At 45.2% G+C, this 17,427-nt stretch overlaps 1 protein-coding gene across 1 annotated transcript; it reads right to left on the bottom strand.

The window, feature by feature from the left end:
- Window positions 1-432: 432 nt before the first annotated feature.
- On the bottom strand, window positions 433-10,165 carry Bmp2 (bone morphogenetic protein 2). Its single transcript, XM_052183715.1, has 3 exons — window positions 10,067-10,165; window positions 8,652-9,001; window positions 433-2,453 (listed from the first exon to the last, which is right to left on the bottom strand). The coding sequence occupies exons 2-3, from the start codon at window positions 8,992-8,994 to the stop codon at window positions 1,612-1,614; spliced, it is 1,185 nt and encodes a 394-aa protein (XP_052039675.1). The 5' UTR covers window positions 8,995-9,001; window positions 10,067-10,165; the 3' UTR covers window positions 433-1,611.
- Between the last annotated feature and the right edge of the window lie 7,262 nt (window positions 10,166-17,427).

Genomic DNA, 17,427 nt, shown 5'->3' with positions numbered 1-17,427 from the left:
CCTACGCTTGGCTTCCAACCTGAGCACAGCTCCGCCATTGCAGAGGGCTCACTCTCTGGAGCCTCATCCCGCCTCACTCTGCTCCAGCATCTGGCCAATTGGCAGATGTGCTGCAGAAGCTGATCACACACACTCTCTAATATTGTTTTTGGCTCTATAGCCTCTGCTGTCTGGGACATAATCTCTGGAACTTTACCTTAGGTTCTGAAGGTGTCTCTTTGACTGAGGCATGGGCTCACTCTCACTTCCCCCCATGCTTATGAAAACTACTAACTCATTGGTTAGTCCTTTGGTCCAATTGGAGTTTGCTTGGAATTCTCCAACCATTTAAGTCCGGCCCCGTACCCCCACCCCCAACCTTGACATCATCCGCCTCAGAAATGAAAATGCAAACACAGGTAGACACTGTAAACACAAACACACCATTTGCTCTCACGGGTTAGGTTTTATAGGATGAAATGCCAGAATTTTGATATTTATTATCTGAAATGAATTTAACATTTGGAGAAATATGTTCAAATACATATCTCTGGAAAGAAAAGCAAGCTGATAGGTCAGAGAACAGGGTGTAGGCAGGAAACATACGCTCAATTTTGCTGCGTGTCAGGCAAATGTAGAAAATTGGGTGCTTTGGAGAATAAAAGCTGGCTGATAGGGTAAACACAAAATACAAGTCAATTTTCACTTCTTTATGAGGGCCACAAGATAATCAATTGTGCATATGTATGACTACAATGTTAATAAAGAAGAAATATTATATTTTATTTAGTACTTTGGCCAGATCAGCCCCCTGGAAGGGATTATAGGTTTAAGAAAGAACAAGATGCCATTACCACTTCCTGACATGGTCACAGTTTGCCTAATTATTTCCACTGGTCCTGCTTTGTTCTTTCTGCAAGGAGGGTGGTGAGAGCTTTTTCTATCAGATCAGTAATGTCTGGTTCTTATCCAAATATTCCCCCTAATAAGAATGAAAGTTCTCACTGATTGGACAACCACTCTGCAACATTCCTGAGAACTGAATAATATAATAATCTTGAAAGTCAGCAGAGTGGATTATCCATTTTTTTTTAGACTTGAACTTGTGAACTTTAACAGTAGTGCTGCAAAAAACACACAGCAAATGTGCAAGCACTTTGCTTAGTAACCTTCCATGTAGACTTTGCATCTTAAATACACACAACTGAAAAACAACTACAATTATTTTTGAAAATTATATACAAACCCGATATTTCTTCTGATTACATATAAATACAAATTAACTATTTTTTTCCTAAAAAGTGGTTATAATAGTAAATAAATACAAAATAACTCTGACCATTATACTTCATGTGCTGGAGTTGAACCCATATAAAATGTACAACTAAATACATTTTAACTCTTTAAGGAATAATTCTCTGATTAAAATATTTGTTTTCCCAACTTCTTTTTGTAGATATAAATATATTTTCAAAATAGCTGTGTTTTTTTCCATTCCATTCCATAAATAAAGTCTTCATTGGGAAATATTAAAGTGTCAGCTGGTATCTTTTGGGGTACAGGGGGTGTAGGTTCTTTTCTGTTTCTAAAATATATATATATATATTTATTTATTTATTTATTCTTGCTGTGCTAACGACACCCGCAACCCTCCACAACCATGTCCTGATAGTTTTTTAGCACGACCTTTTCGTTTTCATCCAGGTACAACATGGAGATTGCGCTGAGCTCAGTGGGGACACAGCATGCCTTAGGGATTTTGGAATTCACAGAGTTCACCAGAGTCTGCACGATGGCATGGTTAGTGGAGTTCAGGTGATCAGCCAGGGGAAAAGGACATTCCCCATGGCAGTAAAAGGCATGGTAACCCGGAGGTGCCACTATCCAATCATTCCACCCCACGTCGCTAAAGTCCACGTACAAAGGGTGTCTCTTGCAGCTGGACTTGAGACGCTTCCGCTGTTTGTGCTTGGCTTGACGCTTTTCCCGTTTGTGGAGTGGATGTCCTTTGCCATCATGTCCGAAAGTCACTAGCAGTGGCCTTATCTGTGACCAGCTGTGTTCATCTTGGTGCAAGGACCTGCTAATCCTCACGTGTCTCTTGGAGACACCTGGCTTCTCCTCTAAGTGGGCCACTTCCACCACAAACCCATGGTTGGTGTGTCCCTGAGCAGTCCACCGCATCACAGCCGGGGTGACGTCGAAGCTTTCCCACTGACTTGTGTTCTGATTCACCAACCTGGTGTCCAATAGTCTCGTCACAGGAAATTTCAAGCTGGCTGCTGCAGGCTTTATAATTTCATAAATATTAATTCGGTGCTGGAAACTACTGTTTCCCAAAGCATCCTGCATCTGTTCCCGAAAAATCTGGAGTTCTGCAGATGTGAGAAACTCGTCAGTGGGGACAGAACTTAAATTGAAGAAGAAGCGTCGGGCTGTTTTCCCACTCACTTCTGGAAGTTCTTCCACGGCTTCTAGTTTGATCAATGTAGAGAGAAAAAGGAAAAGCATTTGGTAAGAGAGCCAATGGTAACTTAATTCCTTATGAGCATTTAAAACTTCGATGCATGGTTTAAGTTAAACTACATAAAAATTTGCAACCAGAAATTAAAAATGTCAGGGCTAGAGATGCAATGTCTGCCCCCTGTCCATGGCCCTGGTTTTACTGCTTAACACTATAAAAGAATTTAAAGTGAAAACGGAGTCCCTTTTCCCTTTTCTATATGGTCACATTAACTTTGTAATTGCTATGCTTTTAATCCAATATATGAACATAGCTTCTAGGTAGCTATAATAATGGAGGAAATAGTGAAACACTTCTTTGGAATTCACAGACTTTAAGGGGAAAAAAGTCAGCACTGTAGTTAGTAGAGAGCTAATGACTGAGGAGTTGAGGAAATTACTGTATTTCTTAACTAAGAAAACGAGCTTTAATGTCAATCCCTTAAGCGGTATTTGCAAACATTACTCTACAATTTAGATGATTTACAAATCTCAATATACAGATTTCGGGCCCTTAATTAAAGACTTTGAAATTCAACATCAATGATGACATTTTGCAAAGCACACCCTACCATTTTGCTCAGACCTCTAGAGACAAAGGCATTCACAGGGATATAGTTCTTCAGAAAGGTATGGGGGTGGCACTAGGTCACTGTAGCAATTAACGATGAAGAACTGCAGGAGAAATCACTTCCTACTTCCTGTTCTCTCGTATCCATCTCATCCTCTTTTCAAAATAACCTCTGCGTTGATACAGAAGTTCTTGGGCTCTGGCCTACACATCAGCTGGTCTGGGAAGAGGCCTGCGGTCCTGCATTTCCATTCAGCTTCCATTAGGCAAGGGATGCTACTGTTCATGGACCACACAGTGTCAAGGTTTAAAAGGATTTTCCTCGTATTTAAGAGTATATTGATGAAGGAGTAGACTCATAAAGCGCCTTTTATAGAAGAAGCCTTAATACTGACCAACACATACCCAGGCTATGGTAAGCTAGCCAGGGACTCAAAGGGAAGTCTTCTAAAGCTCTTCTATTTGGACATGAACACTACCAGGCCAAGCTGAGCTTCTTTCATAGTCCTTTTGCATCTGCTTGCTAAAAAATGTTCTTGGCGATACCTTTGGGGAGCCATTTTTGTTCTGAACTCCACTATCAGCTAATGGTACTTTGGGGCAGGGGCATTCCTAAAAAGTATGAAGGGCTGTATTTAGCTTCTGTTATAGAAAGCCTTTCGTTGCCATTCTGATGTCCCTTAATGTTTCTGCCTAAGGCAATTCATTGATAGAAAATGTAAAACAGTAGCAACATCCCCTAGACCGTAATCACAACAAATCACATTGGCATCTCCTGACTTTGGCACAGTGATGTGCCATTATTTCCTGTACAGGAAGAGTATAAAGGCCAATTACCCAGGGCCTTCCACAAATTGCTACATCTGCCAACAGCAGGGCTCAAAAAACAAAACTCACAATGGCAACAAAATCCTGGAATCCTAATCCACAAACAAAAAAAAAAAGGAAAAGTGACAATCATAAGCACACACACATGCACACAGACACGTACAAGATAAGAGGACAAAAGGGAAGAGGTGAACCCCAAGATAAATAATAGAGACAGGTCATTGAAGTAACAGAATAATATCTTGCCAAGAAATAAAGCCAAGTTTGGACAATATGAAATTGTCATCTTTCAACTGGAAACACAGAAGCAACACTCGCTGTGGCCTATCTCTCTATGGGTAAGAAGTATTTTCAAGACAGGGTAAGTGGCCTTCACAGCCAACTATATACTACCCAAGATGAATGACAAGGGAAAGGCCCATCACTAGTCTTCTGATAGCATTTTCACCAGCCTAAGCCTTGGAAGATATTATCCCACCCATCCTTTATACCAAGGAATCAAACATGACTGTTCATGAAATTATACAGAGAAGCCAAGAATTTACAGAAGACCTCAACACAGGAGGCCAACTGCCAAAGGCCAGGACACACAACACCTTTTCTACTTCAAGGGACAAGTTTCAACCTCTTCTTGAGGGTGGGAAATTGAAAAATCTCTTTTAAATAAAGAAAATTATAGGAAAAGATCTCTACAAATTATCACAGCAAGCCTGGGGTTCTGAAAATTCTGAGTAGGTAATGTACACTTTTTGGAGGCAGGAATAGCTGTTAATTCTCTGTAAATATCCCTTGTTGAATCAGCTGAACCTGCTAAGTGATTTCAGGATTTTGACCTGTCTCCAACCCGAGTATCAGCCTCCTAGTTCTTACCAGATGGAGGGAATGGCAGCTGTCAAACTGCCGGAAAGGGAAGGAAGAGGGGTGTCCCTGTCATTCTAGTCTCTTCTAAAACAAAGCCCAGATTTAATGTCCTACACTATGTTGATTATTCCTCTACCTCAAAATAACCTAAAAGATATGACTAGGGCCACTTCCAAGAAAAAGGAATAATGAGATATAAAAATGTCACCATAAAACATTAGCTCCTATGTTGGCTTGCTTTGCTTTTCTCTTCTCTTTTCCTTCCTTCCTCCCTCCCTCCCTTTCTCCTTCCTTCCCTCCTTCCTTCCTTCCTTTGTTCCTTCCTTCCTTTGTTCCTTCCTTCTTTCCTCCCTCCCTCCCTCCCTCCCTCCCTCCCTTCCTCCCTTCCTTCCTTCTAAATCTGGTGCCATTACCTTTCTACAAACTTTCTTACAAGAAGCACATTAAGAAGGAACCATAATTTTCTCCATTTCGTGAATGAAACAGTTGAGAATTCAGAAAGATTATGTGACTCCTCTTAGGTCACAGAACTGTTAACTTGAGTGTTCTACAATGCCCAAGTTCTAGCCATTGGAAGGTATTATTTAATGTAGGAGGGAAATAAAATCCTAAGCAATAGTACATATCACTAGGAATTGGTACCTGATACTATGGTAACTGCAGAATGAGTTTTGCTCTGAAGACCAAAACGTATTGCCCAGCACCCTTTAGATGCAGAGCTAAAGGAACAGAACTTGAAGGGACACAGCCAAATGGACACCAGACCTTGTTTAGATCCTGTTCTCTGTGGATACTCGTTTGCCCTAAAGTAGGGTGAGTTTCATTTCAAAAGTTATCATTAAGCTTGGAGGATTTTGCAACACTTTTTGGACAGAAAACATTCCTCCATCAAAACAACAAGAAGCCTAAGGCTATTCCAGATTAGCAGCTGCATCTCACTGCTGCAGCAAGATTCAGGGGGCTTGGGGCCCACACTGGGCTTTTCTACAGGATAAAGTAAATGACATGCCAAAGAGGAAGAAGGAAAAGGCTTAAACACACAGAATCAAGGTTTAATTTTTAAGGCAACAAAGGAAGTGGCAGAGAAGGAAAGCAGGGTCTGAAAGCTGCCACTAACCTGCTGAGGTCCCTGTTCCCCTGAGCACAGGTCCCGGAGGGGGCGGGGCAGGGGAGGACCTGCAGGTCCAGGAAGGGACTTTCTAATGACCAAACAAAATGCCCCAAGGCACGTGTAGAGAGGGCAAAAGCAGCTTGGAGAGGTCAAGAGGGATTCAAAGGACCCACCGACAAACAAGAGACACTGAGAAGGTCAGTGGCAGGGAGCATCTGCAAACTGAGCAACTGCTCCCTCCCCCCCCCTCCACCACCACCCCCACCACCACCACCCAGGGTCTTTGGAATCACACTGCAACAGCCAGAAGTAGACTTGCGCATTCCTGGATGTCTGCTCCAACCCCATGCTGGAACTGTGGATGGACCATGCTTTCTCCATCACAAGACAAGAGTTGTACCCTCAAATGCCCTAGCCCGTGGCTACTTTCTGGGCAGTTGGCACTTCTGCTAACAGGTTCTCTCCCTCTTTAAAAACTTTAGTCATAAGGCCACATAGTTTCTTTATTCCATAAAGAAAAATAAAGTCCGTGTTCTCCATAATCAGAAGAGCAAGCGTGAGACCCTTCTGTACAAGATCTGTCACTAAAGGAGAAGTCTCTGTAGAGCCGGCCAGTGGAGCCAAGCAACATGAAACCGTTGTTCAGTGGCAGCCAGTTGAGGAAGTCTTCAGTGACCTTGGGGGGGGGGGCGTGTAGGGTGGGGATTCAGCAAAGCTTGGGCTCTCCTGGATAAAATCTATGGTAAAATGGTCTTAATGTTCAACAGGATTTTGTCTGGAAGACTCTGCCACTAGCTGAAAGACTACTATGGTGTGTTTTGCCTTGTCAGGCCTTCAAGTCACCTCCTAGCACTGATGAAGAAGCCTGCCAAGTAACACATGGCTTTGAAGGTTTTTCTAGTAGCACAACGATGCTTAGAAAGAGCAAACTCTAGGTTGTGAACAGTCTTCCCAAATGCCATGTGTATCTGATCATGACCAAAAAGAAATGGTTTTCCTGACATTTACAGTAAAAATTACATCTAATGGCACCAAGATATAAAGTTAGTGCAAGTTTATTTTAAGCAAGTCCATAACTTCTATACAGTGGTACACCAGAAAACTTTTACGCTTTTAAAATTACATTTTTTTTTCTTATGAACTGAAGCTCACTAAGTTCTGAATCAAGACACACAGGCTTTGCTTTGTGTTCTCACCAAATCACTTGCAAAGGAAGAATAAGAATATGGAGATCTTATTGACCAACCTTTCATTCAACTGGATTTTTGAGTTTTGATTAACTTAAATGACTCTTTTAGCTTAGTTAAGATAAAGATAAAATACCTCCTTCATTTTTTTACAGGTAAAGAATAATTTTCACGTTAGAAAAGACTAATAAACAAATACGTAAACAAATGGTTTTCTTGCTCCAACTCCAGAGGCAGTGGTACCAACAGCTGTGCTGGCTAGTGGTTTGTTGGTCTGTTTGTTTGTTTGTTTGTTTGTTTGTTTCCAAAGAATATTAACCGGGAGAGATTAGCTAAGCCTGTAAGCATCCAGGGGTGGGGGTGGGGCGGGGGTGGGCACACCAGAATCTTCCTGCTCTCAGTAGGCAGACCCCGAGGAGCAGAATGTGGTCTCACTACTATCAATGCTGAGCTTTGCTCCCAGAAAACCCTAGACACCAGTCTGAAAGAGGTGGATTTCCAGTGCCCTTCATAACTGTCGCCCCCCTCAAGGAAGATATACTCTTGCTATGTGACCTGCCTGCCTGGGACTTTTCCCTATTATCAACCAGACTTCTTAAAGTTTGAGTCATTCCTTATTGGAGATAGGGGTTGGGCTACCATTTCAGAGCATAGATTTCTAGCCTCTGAAATTTATCCTCTCAGCAAGGCAAAGGCAAACTTTAAAAAGGGAACTTCTCTCCCAGTTCCCCACTGTTCTATAAATTGCAGCTCACTGACAGACAACTGAATTCTTCTAGAATGTGAAGGAACTGATATTCTACGGAGAATGCATTAAGTCAAAAGCACATTTAAAGTGACACACATAGCCGAGCTTGGGCATGACTTTTTTTTCACTAACTGCTTTAAGAACACCTCTGCAAGAGACTTCAATAGGCCTCAACAGCCAAAATTTCTTTTTGATGAAATAAACATTATTCTACCTTTGAAAATCATATTCATATATTTTAAAAAGCCCATTGCCTTGCCTAGGCAGTGGGAGAAAAAGCTTTTATCTGAAGGCTTGCCCTGTCTCCACTTGGAGACTTAAGATTTAAGCAAAGAACTGAAGGTTACTGTGGAAACAATATGATGAATTGTGGAATTGATCTCCCACGGGGATTAGATAGGGATTCAAAAATCTTTCAAACTAGGCCCAGATGAACAGTAAATTTGAATGCTTTGGGGCCCAGGATTTGATTTGTTAATACTATATCTGAACATTCTGCCCTTGACTCTGCCTAGCTTAAAACTCCTGCGTGAACACAAGTCACAGATCTGAGCTTCCAAGCAGATTTAAGGGGCCCCAACTCTTCTGCCTTCTGTGGAATTCTGACGCGTTGATCTGACTGGGGGCTAGCCAGTCTCTCCCCCTCTTCCCCATCACTCGATTTCCCTCCAGTTCTAGGGGGAGGAGTCTGTTTTCTGGCTACCTGCCAGGAAAGGGTGCGGACTCACCAGTGGGGAATCCCTGGCTCGGGGCCACGGAGGGGACTACAGAAGCCGAAGGGCCGTCCACAGTGCTAGCGGAGGCCCGGGCTGCCCGCGGAGTCTCCGCCCGCTGTCCCCGCCCCGCCACCCGCCGCCCGCTCACCTTCGTGATGGAAGCTGCGCACGGTGTTAGCGCGGCTGGCTGCTCTCTCCAGCCGGTGGTCTGGAGCGGGCGCTCCTGGCTGGCCCGAGTGCCGGCGGTACAGGTCTAGCATGTAGGGGGGCACCACGACGTCCTTGCTGGGGGTGGGTCTCTGCTTCAGGCCAAACATGCTGAGCAGTCTCAACTCAAACTCGCTGAGGACGTCGTCCGAGGGCCGGGACAAGGGGCGGCCGGATGCCGCGGCGAACTTCTTGCGGCCCAGCTCCGGAATGAGGCCGGTCGCGCCGCCCAGGAGGACCTGGGGAAGCAGCAACACTAGAAGACAGCGGGTCCCGGCCACCATGGTCGACCTGCGGACAGGGCCGACGTGAGTCACCCACGTTCCCCGCCCAGTCCTCCGCCCGCCCCCGCGGCCCCGGCTCCCATAGGGCTCGCTGGCCTTCTCCAGGATACCCTCTTGGCATGTCATGCTCATGGGCTACAGCCTGGATGATCAAGAGGATAGAGGACCCCCAAGTCCCAGCCGGACTTCTCACTTGGGGCTTGGTCTTAACTCCCTATAAAAAAATCACCGACCGTTTGCGCCCCTATGACACTAGCTAGGAAAAGTCGGTGGTGTCGAAGCTGGGAAACCATAGGTTGGTCGGACACTGCATCCCTTACAAAACTACACTGTGCAGCGCTCATTTGCACATTAACAGACACAAATGAACAAGTGTCTTCCTTAGAAGGGCTGTACACAACTTCCTGGTAGACGAACAGATCAAACTTGTAGATTCAGTAAACGCTAAACTCAAGATTACTAGTAATGACACCACTTGCAAGTTGTGGCCTATGCCTCTAATTTCAAGGTTGACCCACAGGCTACCCTATCCCCTTCCCCAGATCCCTGTGCACTCAAGAAATCCAAACACCTTCCTGCAAGTATCTAAATAGACAGTGTCTATGAATGCACGTGTAAACTATGACACATCCACACAGTCAGTAAATACACATGGAGAACCCCAACTTTTAGAAGCTTCTTAAATGGGACCTAGTTCTTAAGAATAGCCAAGGATCTATAAGGTAATGAACTAGTCAAATCCACTGGCCATACTGTCTAAATAGATTTCTGATATTGTTTTTTGTTTTGTTTTTGCTTTTGTTTTTGTTTTGTTTTTGGTAAAGCCCCAAACAGCCCTGATAATGTATTGAAAATTGGGGAGGAGGAACAGGCTGGAGGAGGGTGGCCGGCCAGGTGGGCTAGGCAGAGGGATCTTGGGGTTTGGAATGCCTGACCCCTCTAGGGATCCGCTGCACGTGCACCGGGAGAGGGTATGTTTACGTCCACTCCACCGGTCCTCCCAGGCGCCCAGCGCCGCCGGGCGGGAAGCGGTGTCACCCGCCAGCCCCGGGTCCAGGACCCTGACCTCTACCTTTAGGAGACCGCAGTCCGTCTAAGAAGCACTAGGGGGCACGTCCATTGAGAGAGTCTCCACATGGAAAAAGCTCTGTCGGAGGGAGCTGGAGCAGTGTCTGGGCGTCTGTTGCCTTTCTTCGCCTCCTCCTCCTTCTCCGGGTGTTCTCCCCGTAGGGAACCGTGTCTTGGGGTGGGCCCAGCCGGCTGAGCAACAGAGAGGTGATCCGGCTGGAGGCGACAAGACTGGATCCGCTGGGCGAGGGCACCGGCGCGAAGTGGGGAGCCCAAGTCACTCTCCCGGCAAGTTCAAGAAGTCTCCAGCCAAGTGCTGACACACAGCCTCAAGCAGGGGGAGGAGTGCGAGGCAGGGACTAGAAGGGAAGGCTGAGGCAAGGCTGCTGCCGTCGTCGTCCTCAGGGACCAGCGCTGGCGGGGCGCGGGGCCGGCACCGGGACTCGCCGCGCGAGGGTCGAACGTTCTGCGTTAGCTGGGCCGCGACCCATAGCTCGGGGCAGCCATCGCGGGAAACGCCGGGTCCGGACAAGGGCGCAGCGAAGATCTGGGTGGCGGGCGGGCCGCCACTCCGCATCCCTCAGCCTGACTCTGGCGCACCCCCATCAGCGCTCGCCTGCGGAGCCCGCACGGCTGCGGCGCCCCGGAGTCCTGGGGCTCATTCTCGAAACAGTCCAGTCACGCGTCCCGAGTTGCCAAACCGGGTGACCTCGCGCTCCGAGCCCTCGGGCCAAGTGTCGTTTGTAGCAGCCTGGGGTCCACTCACTCTTCTGCCCGCTCGCCTCGGGCGCGCACTCCTGGGTCGGAGTCGCGGGGCACTGGGGCTAACACTATGCTCCGGACACCCAGCTCTTAGCGTCGGTCCGCGACTCTAGCTTCTCCCGGACAGCCGAGGCCACAGCACCAGGCGCGCACAGTCCGGAGCTCCAACCCGTGCAGTGCCAGTCCCTCGAAGCCGCGGGTGACCCTCGCGTCGTTCGCCCGGAGGGCGTCCGGTGGCCGGTGTCGGCTGAGTAAGCTACGTCCGGGGCTGCCAATCCCGGGCGGGCTATGGGAAGCGCAGCGGCGGGCGCAGTGCGAGCAGGGCTCTGCGCGGCAGGGCGAGGACTCCGGCGGCGACGACGGAGGCGCCGTGGCGCGGCGCTCGCGGCTTTTAAAGGAGACGCCGCCTGCCGGCTCCCTCCGGCCGTGGCCGAACACCTCCCCCTCGGAGGCGCAGCGCGCCGGGGATCCCCGGGCGGGCGGGAGCGGCACGCAGGGGTGTGGACGGCGCGCCCTGCGGGGCGGCCACGGTGGAGAGGGGCGGGGCGAGCGCGCGGCCGCTAAGGGGTCGCGTCCCGGATGAGTGTGAAGCCGACCCCCGGGACCTGGATCCGGGCCCGCAGCTGCTCGAGTCTAGGGTAAATCCAGGGTCCGCTCGCCTCTGAGTTCCCCCACTGGACCAATATTCAACTTGAATTTGAAGTTTTTAGGTAAGAGCACATTAAAAAGAAGAAAATAACTTACAAGTTATTAGACATTTTGGCAAAGATGTGAGCAAACGCTTCTATGTTTTGAATGGTGAGAAGAAAATAGGAGAAATAGCTGATACACATCCAAGTGCATAATTACATTTTATAAATATTCATACATTTATATACATCCTTGTGCATATATTTAAATAAATGAACCTAATGAAAAGATGCATATATTTTATATGTATTCATTTATGTACGTTATAAAAATAAGGGTACAGGTTTCTGTACATTGATATACACATGTAAAGTGGATGTCCCTTCCAGTGGTGTGTATGTGCGTGTGTGTCCATGTGAGGGGACAATGGGAGTTAATAGAAGTTCTCTTTATAGAAGCAATCACTTAGATACTTGTGATATTTATCTTCCCTCCCACACCCACCTATCCAGAGTCAGGTAACAAGACTATTCCGGTTTGAGACCTTTGGATTTTCTGCCTGGCCCTCTCCAATAGGTCTCCAGAAGCAAAGCTCTGGCTGTGGCCAAGCCACTTTTCTTCCTCAGCTGGAATGTCCCCAAAGCTACTGAGCCAGGATTCTTTTTGAACTCTTTCCACTTCTCCCTACATTTCAGGAGCCCTCATAGTAACACCACCTGGTTGCCCACATGTCTCCCCAGATTGGTAACATCGGGTTCTGAACCAGATCCTTCAAGTTTGCAAAGCAACGACAGAGAAAAACCAGAAGCAGGGGCTTTAATAATCTATTATCCATGTGTATTAGCTTTTCAGTTGGGGAGCTAAAATAACTCTAGGTTCGCTCACCTAAATCGGATTAGCAACCCACAGAGGGAAATTAGGCCCTGGCTGTTTCTAGAGCTGTAAAGGTCAAATAAGGTATTTTGAAGGAAAGCTGTCTACTAGGAAAATTAAAGGAGAGGAAGGGATAGATTCAGCAATTTGCAATCCGCTACTGTATTCCTTTTTAAAAACGTGTTGTAGAAGTTGTCACTCTGAATCATGAGACACCAAACAAGAAGGCAATAAAACACTCTACTCAGACAAGTAAGTCAAAAGTGCTGATCGCTTCTGAAACCATTTCCTTCCCTATCAAGTTTCATTGGGAAGTTAACAATTGCTTCTGTCATCCATCCGGGAGGCAAAAGGAGCAAAGCAAGAACTCCAAACCTATATGAGATTGAAATGAGAAAGTTGCCTTTAATGAGGAAGAGAAAGCTGACAGCTGTTGGACCCACCCCAAGAAAAGATGAAAATGAAACCTCTGGTGATGACATCAACAAAGCTTTGCAGCTTTGGGTCTCCGGAACACCAGAAGAGAGAGTTTGGCCATTTATGATATCCTTAGTAATCAAGACTGAAGTAAAATGGATGCCTCTGGGCAGTTACTCCACCTTGGTGGTGCCTGGCGGCTTCTCTTTTGTAGCCCAGAGAGGTGCTGCTAAAAGCCTTTCCCAGGAACTTTCCTGAAGTTTGGCCCAATTTCTCTGAAGAGCACGACTGTTGTTTTTTTAGAGATGGCTGCCCTCTTGTGGTGGAAATGAGTGTAAACGCATGGGACCCAGAAGTGGATCCAGTTTGAATGAATTCTCTGTTCTTTGGAATACAAAGTAGATGGTCATGTTCAGTCCGGTTTTTCATGACATAGAAATCGTAGAGAAGAAACAAATACAGAGACTTATTTCTTTTTTCACTCTCTGCCGATGATCTCCTTCCAAACAAAACAAAGAATGTATGGTTAATAAATACTTTGAGGGGGTAGAGTCTGTCTTCGCTGAAAATGTACGGTGCTTGTAGACTTGCTCGATCTTACCATTTACAAAGTTTTTCTCAGTATCTGTCAGTTCAAAAGGTGAGAACAGCTCTGAATTTATCATATTTAGTGTCTCTGTTAACAAATATGTAAGGGGTTCCCAGGGGGCTGGCAGTATTGGGGCAAGCTATGGTGAGAATTACAAGTCTGATCTTTGTAGAAGGTCCAGACACATTGTGTCAGAACACAGTCTACTGGTCAGGACTCTACATAAAGGAGGTTGCTGCTGTTCTATTCTAGTCAGTTCTTGCCAGTTTTTCAAGAGATACCGGAAATCCTCATTTGTGTGTGGACATGACCTGGGATGAAATTAAGTACTTAAAGAGTCATACTTTGGCAACTTTTCCTTGAGCAGTTCAACCCAGATAATGTTTAATTTTATTGCATCCTGCAGCTATTAGCATTCAGCATTGTTCCTGCTAGGTGGACCATTATGCAAATTCACATTAAAATAATGATCCCTATGTATTGTAAAGGTCACAGCAGGCGTGACATGATCCATCTACCTTATAATTGTCATTCCATTGTAACCTGTGGCAACTCCCCTGAGAAACCTCTTAGCCTGTGTGTCATTTGCTGCTGATGTGACACCCAAGCCTGGTTCTATTCACTCCTGGTTGAGATTTGTTCCTAGGAACCAGAAGCTACAGCCAACAGTAGCATTTGCTCTACCTAGGGCTTACCTATTCAGTGTTGGATTAGCCACAGTAAGAATGGTGGGTGGAGTGATTGGTATGCCAAACTAGGCCAGGCTGGCCAAGTCACATTGTTTTAGACAGCCATCAAATCTTATTTAATTACCATCTAGCAATATACTTGCATATGTGACCAATGATATTAAAATGTTTTGCTATTGTATTAAGTTGGGAAGAGGGAAAAGGGATAGTTACAATCTCCAAAGATAAAAGAAGTAATGTTTTTAAAAAGGAGTCAACCTCAGTGTTGATGTTTTCACAGGGTAGCTATGGAGTGATGGTTCTCACCCAAAGTCTCTGTATTGAAGTACCCCTCCCTTAAAAGTGTTCATAGGTGTAGTTTTGGAGATGTGACTGGATCATAAGGGCCAGTGGATTTTTCTATTAACAAACTTCAATTTGGAAAGCTTTATTAGGAAGTGTTAGGGAATGGGAACTGGTTGATGGAAGTAGTCCAAAGCTTTTGAAGTTCCTGCCTGTCCCTTCCTGGGGTCCTGCTTGTCACTTCCTGGTTTTTATTCTGTTGTCTCTTCCTGGTTTTCTTCCTGTTTCCCTGTCCTTGGTTCCTTCCTGCTACTCTCCTCGCTTCCTGGCCACCATAAAGTAAAAGAACTTCTCTCCCATGTGTCTCTCTACCATGTTCTTCCTCACTTCAGGTCCAAAGAAAATGGAGCCATCCACCGTAGACTGAAATACCTGAAAACACGATCTTCTCTTTTCGAACTGTTATAGGTATTTGTTTCCAAATAAAAGCAAAAGCAAAAACAGCAACAAGAAAAGCAGACTAATACTACCCAGTCTATAAATCTTCACTGAGGAGCTATGAATTTCACAACACCACGTAACTTGGATCCAGTACATAGAGACACAAAAGCTCTGCACATTATTTATTTATGATATGTTCAGAGGTAAAGAAATAAAAAGCATGAGACATATGACAAGGACACTTTAGGAGAGCAAACAGTTGCTGAGGGACTAATGGGAAGCCATTGGACTTAGTAAGTTCACAGCAAAGACGGGATTGTGGATTGAATGTGAACTGTCCCCTGAAGGCACATGCTTGAATGTCTGCTCCCCATCTGGTGGTGCTATTCCAGGAGGTAGTACTATAAAAACCTAAGAGGTAGAGCCTTGATGGAGAAAGTAGGTCACTAGGGCAGTGGGTCTTAAGCTTTTACATCGAGATTCCCAAATGATCTGTGCTCCCTGCTCTTCAGAGATGTGCTTCCACCTTTCTGAGTCCTCTCTCAGCACATCTTCCCCACTAAGACAGACCATTTGCCATCTATTGCGAGAGTCGAAATAGACCCCGAAGCTGATTCTTGTCAGGTATTTCATCCCAACAATATGTACCAGTGACAGCAGCGTTTTAGGTGCATACAAAGGCTGGGGGCTGGGGAGTGAGGCTCAGTAGGTGACTACATAAACAACACCAGCACCAAATATGCCATCAGAACTATTAATTGTTAAATTTTAGATATACTTTCCCTTGTGTTATTTAATTCATTTTTAAAAAAATTCTTGATGGGTGTTATTAACCATATTTTATAGATAAGGAAGATGCTTAGAGAGTGAACATATTCCCCAAGGTCTCACATCTAGCAAGCAGCTAAAATCTGCGATTTTTGCAATCGGGATGTTAATAGTCTCTCAATTTCATACAGTGGTAGCAGGCTGGAGTCAGCACATCAGGTGAATGAACACAGACTGATGTACAAGACAGTTTCAGTTTGAAAGTGGAGTTGAAATAGAAGTCAATCAATATTAGAAAGTATGCTTATCCTCAGGGAAAACAGCAATGGTTCATTGTGAAGAGGAAGTTGAAACAATGGAATAGTGTATTTAGTTGTGGGCAGTCTGAAGGGAAATGGTACAGGACAGTCAAGTCCCTTGTCTTTGCTGGATCACAGAAGGGGCAATTACAGCTGAAGGACAGTCATGGGCAGAAATGGAGTGCTGTAAGCAGAATAAATAAGTCAACCTGTCTCTCCTTTTCTTCTCAGCCTTTGTGACTATCTCCTATTGATATAATTTAACCACAAGGGCAAGTATATTAGGCATCTACTGCTGTGTAACAAAAGATTGCAATCTTACTGGCTTAATGCCCACTTATTATTTCACGGTTTCTGTAGGTCAGGCATCCAGGCACAGGTTAATTGGTTCTCTCAAGATCTCACAAGGCTGCAATCAGTGTTGCCCAGGGCTGCAGTGTCATTTGACACCCAAGCTCGTGTTCCAAGTACCTGTGGTTGTTGGCAGGATTCACTTTCTTCCAGCTACAGAACTTATCCTTGATCACTTCTTTCAAAAAAGCCAGCAGAAGACTATCTTTTTTAGTGATAGAATTACCTTTGAAAGTTTCGCCTGATGATGTTAAGCCTGTTCAGGATAATCTAAGGGCTTATGCAAAGTCTACATACCAAACACTCAGAATCCCAGTTCTAATCTGTAGAGTTATATGTTTCTGGTAAAGATCAAGATAAAAGCTGTATCTAGAGATATAAAACAAGACTATCAGACATAGGATAGCTGCAAGGAAAGCAACATTAGGACCTTGGAGCTCTTGGCTAATAGCCTGAAAAGTATGAATCAAGAGTAATTATTTGACCAGAGGAGCACTAGAGATGGAGATAACTATTAGAAGCATAAATCTAATGTTTGGAAGTAGTCAGAAGTAGAGAAATCATAGGTCAAATGACCAATGAGTAGCTTTGGAAATTATATGCATGGATGTATGTGTGTGTGTGTGTGTGTGTGTGCATGAAAACTGTCATGTAGGTTGGCAGGACAGGATATGGCATGTAGTTGGGTGGTAGAGTTTTGTGAGAGAGAAGAATCTGCAATACTTTCCAGGTTTGGACTCCAGATGGCATAAATAAATAAACAGATAGATAGATAGATAGATAGATAGATAGATAGATAGATAGATAGATAAATGGTGCCCAAATGAGTGTGATGAAAACTCACAGGGAGACTCTAGTCTAAATAGTCTCATAGAATTCTAGAACAGGACATTGGACCCTAGCCCAAAGCTCAGCTTAGGAATCAGGCATTAAAACTGTAGCTTCCTCTGACAGATCCTAACTGTCTAATGAAGAATGGATTGTTGAGAAGAGATGAATGTGTTCCCAAGAATATATTCCGAAAAGTTAAACAGTGTCTCAATAGCCATTTGTCTTAGAACGAATATGATGCAAGACTTTGGAAAGGCTTACATACTGGCGAGGACAGAGGACCAGGCATCCAGGGCTCAGCTCTTTGGTGATGATTCTAGATCGCAGCTCAAAAGGAAGTAGGAGGTCACATGGAATGAAGGGGATGTGCTGAGGAAACTGAACACAGGAACAGGAAGCTGTCAATGGAGAATCTGTAGCTGGGAAACTAAAA

Source organism: Apodemus sylvaticus, chromosome 5 (genome assembly GCF_947179515.1).
Source record: "Apodemus sylvaticus chromosome 5, mApoSyl1.1, whole genome shotgun sequence".
Classification (NCBI taxonomy): domain Eukaryota; kingdom Metazoa; phylum Chordata; class Mammalia; order Rodentia; family Muridae; genus Apodemus; species Apodemus sylvaticus.
This window is presented reverse-complemented; position numbering and strand designations above follow the sequence as displayed.

What these genes read in the sequence shown, in the direction of transcription:
- Bmp2 (XM_052183715.1), bottom strand. Translation starts at nt 8,994, where the DNA reads ATGGTGGCCGGGACCCGCTGTCTTCTAGTGTTGCTGCTTCCCCAGGTC. An exon ending in GCGCAGCTTCCATCACGAAG is followed by an intron (nt 2,454 to 8,651) that starts GTGAGCGGGCGG and finishes TGATCAAACTAG; the next exon opens with AAGCCGTGGAAGAACTTCCA.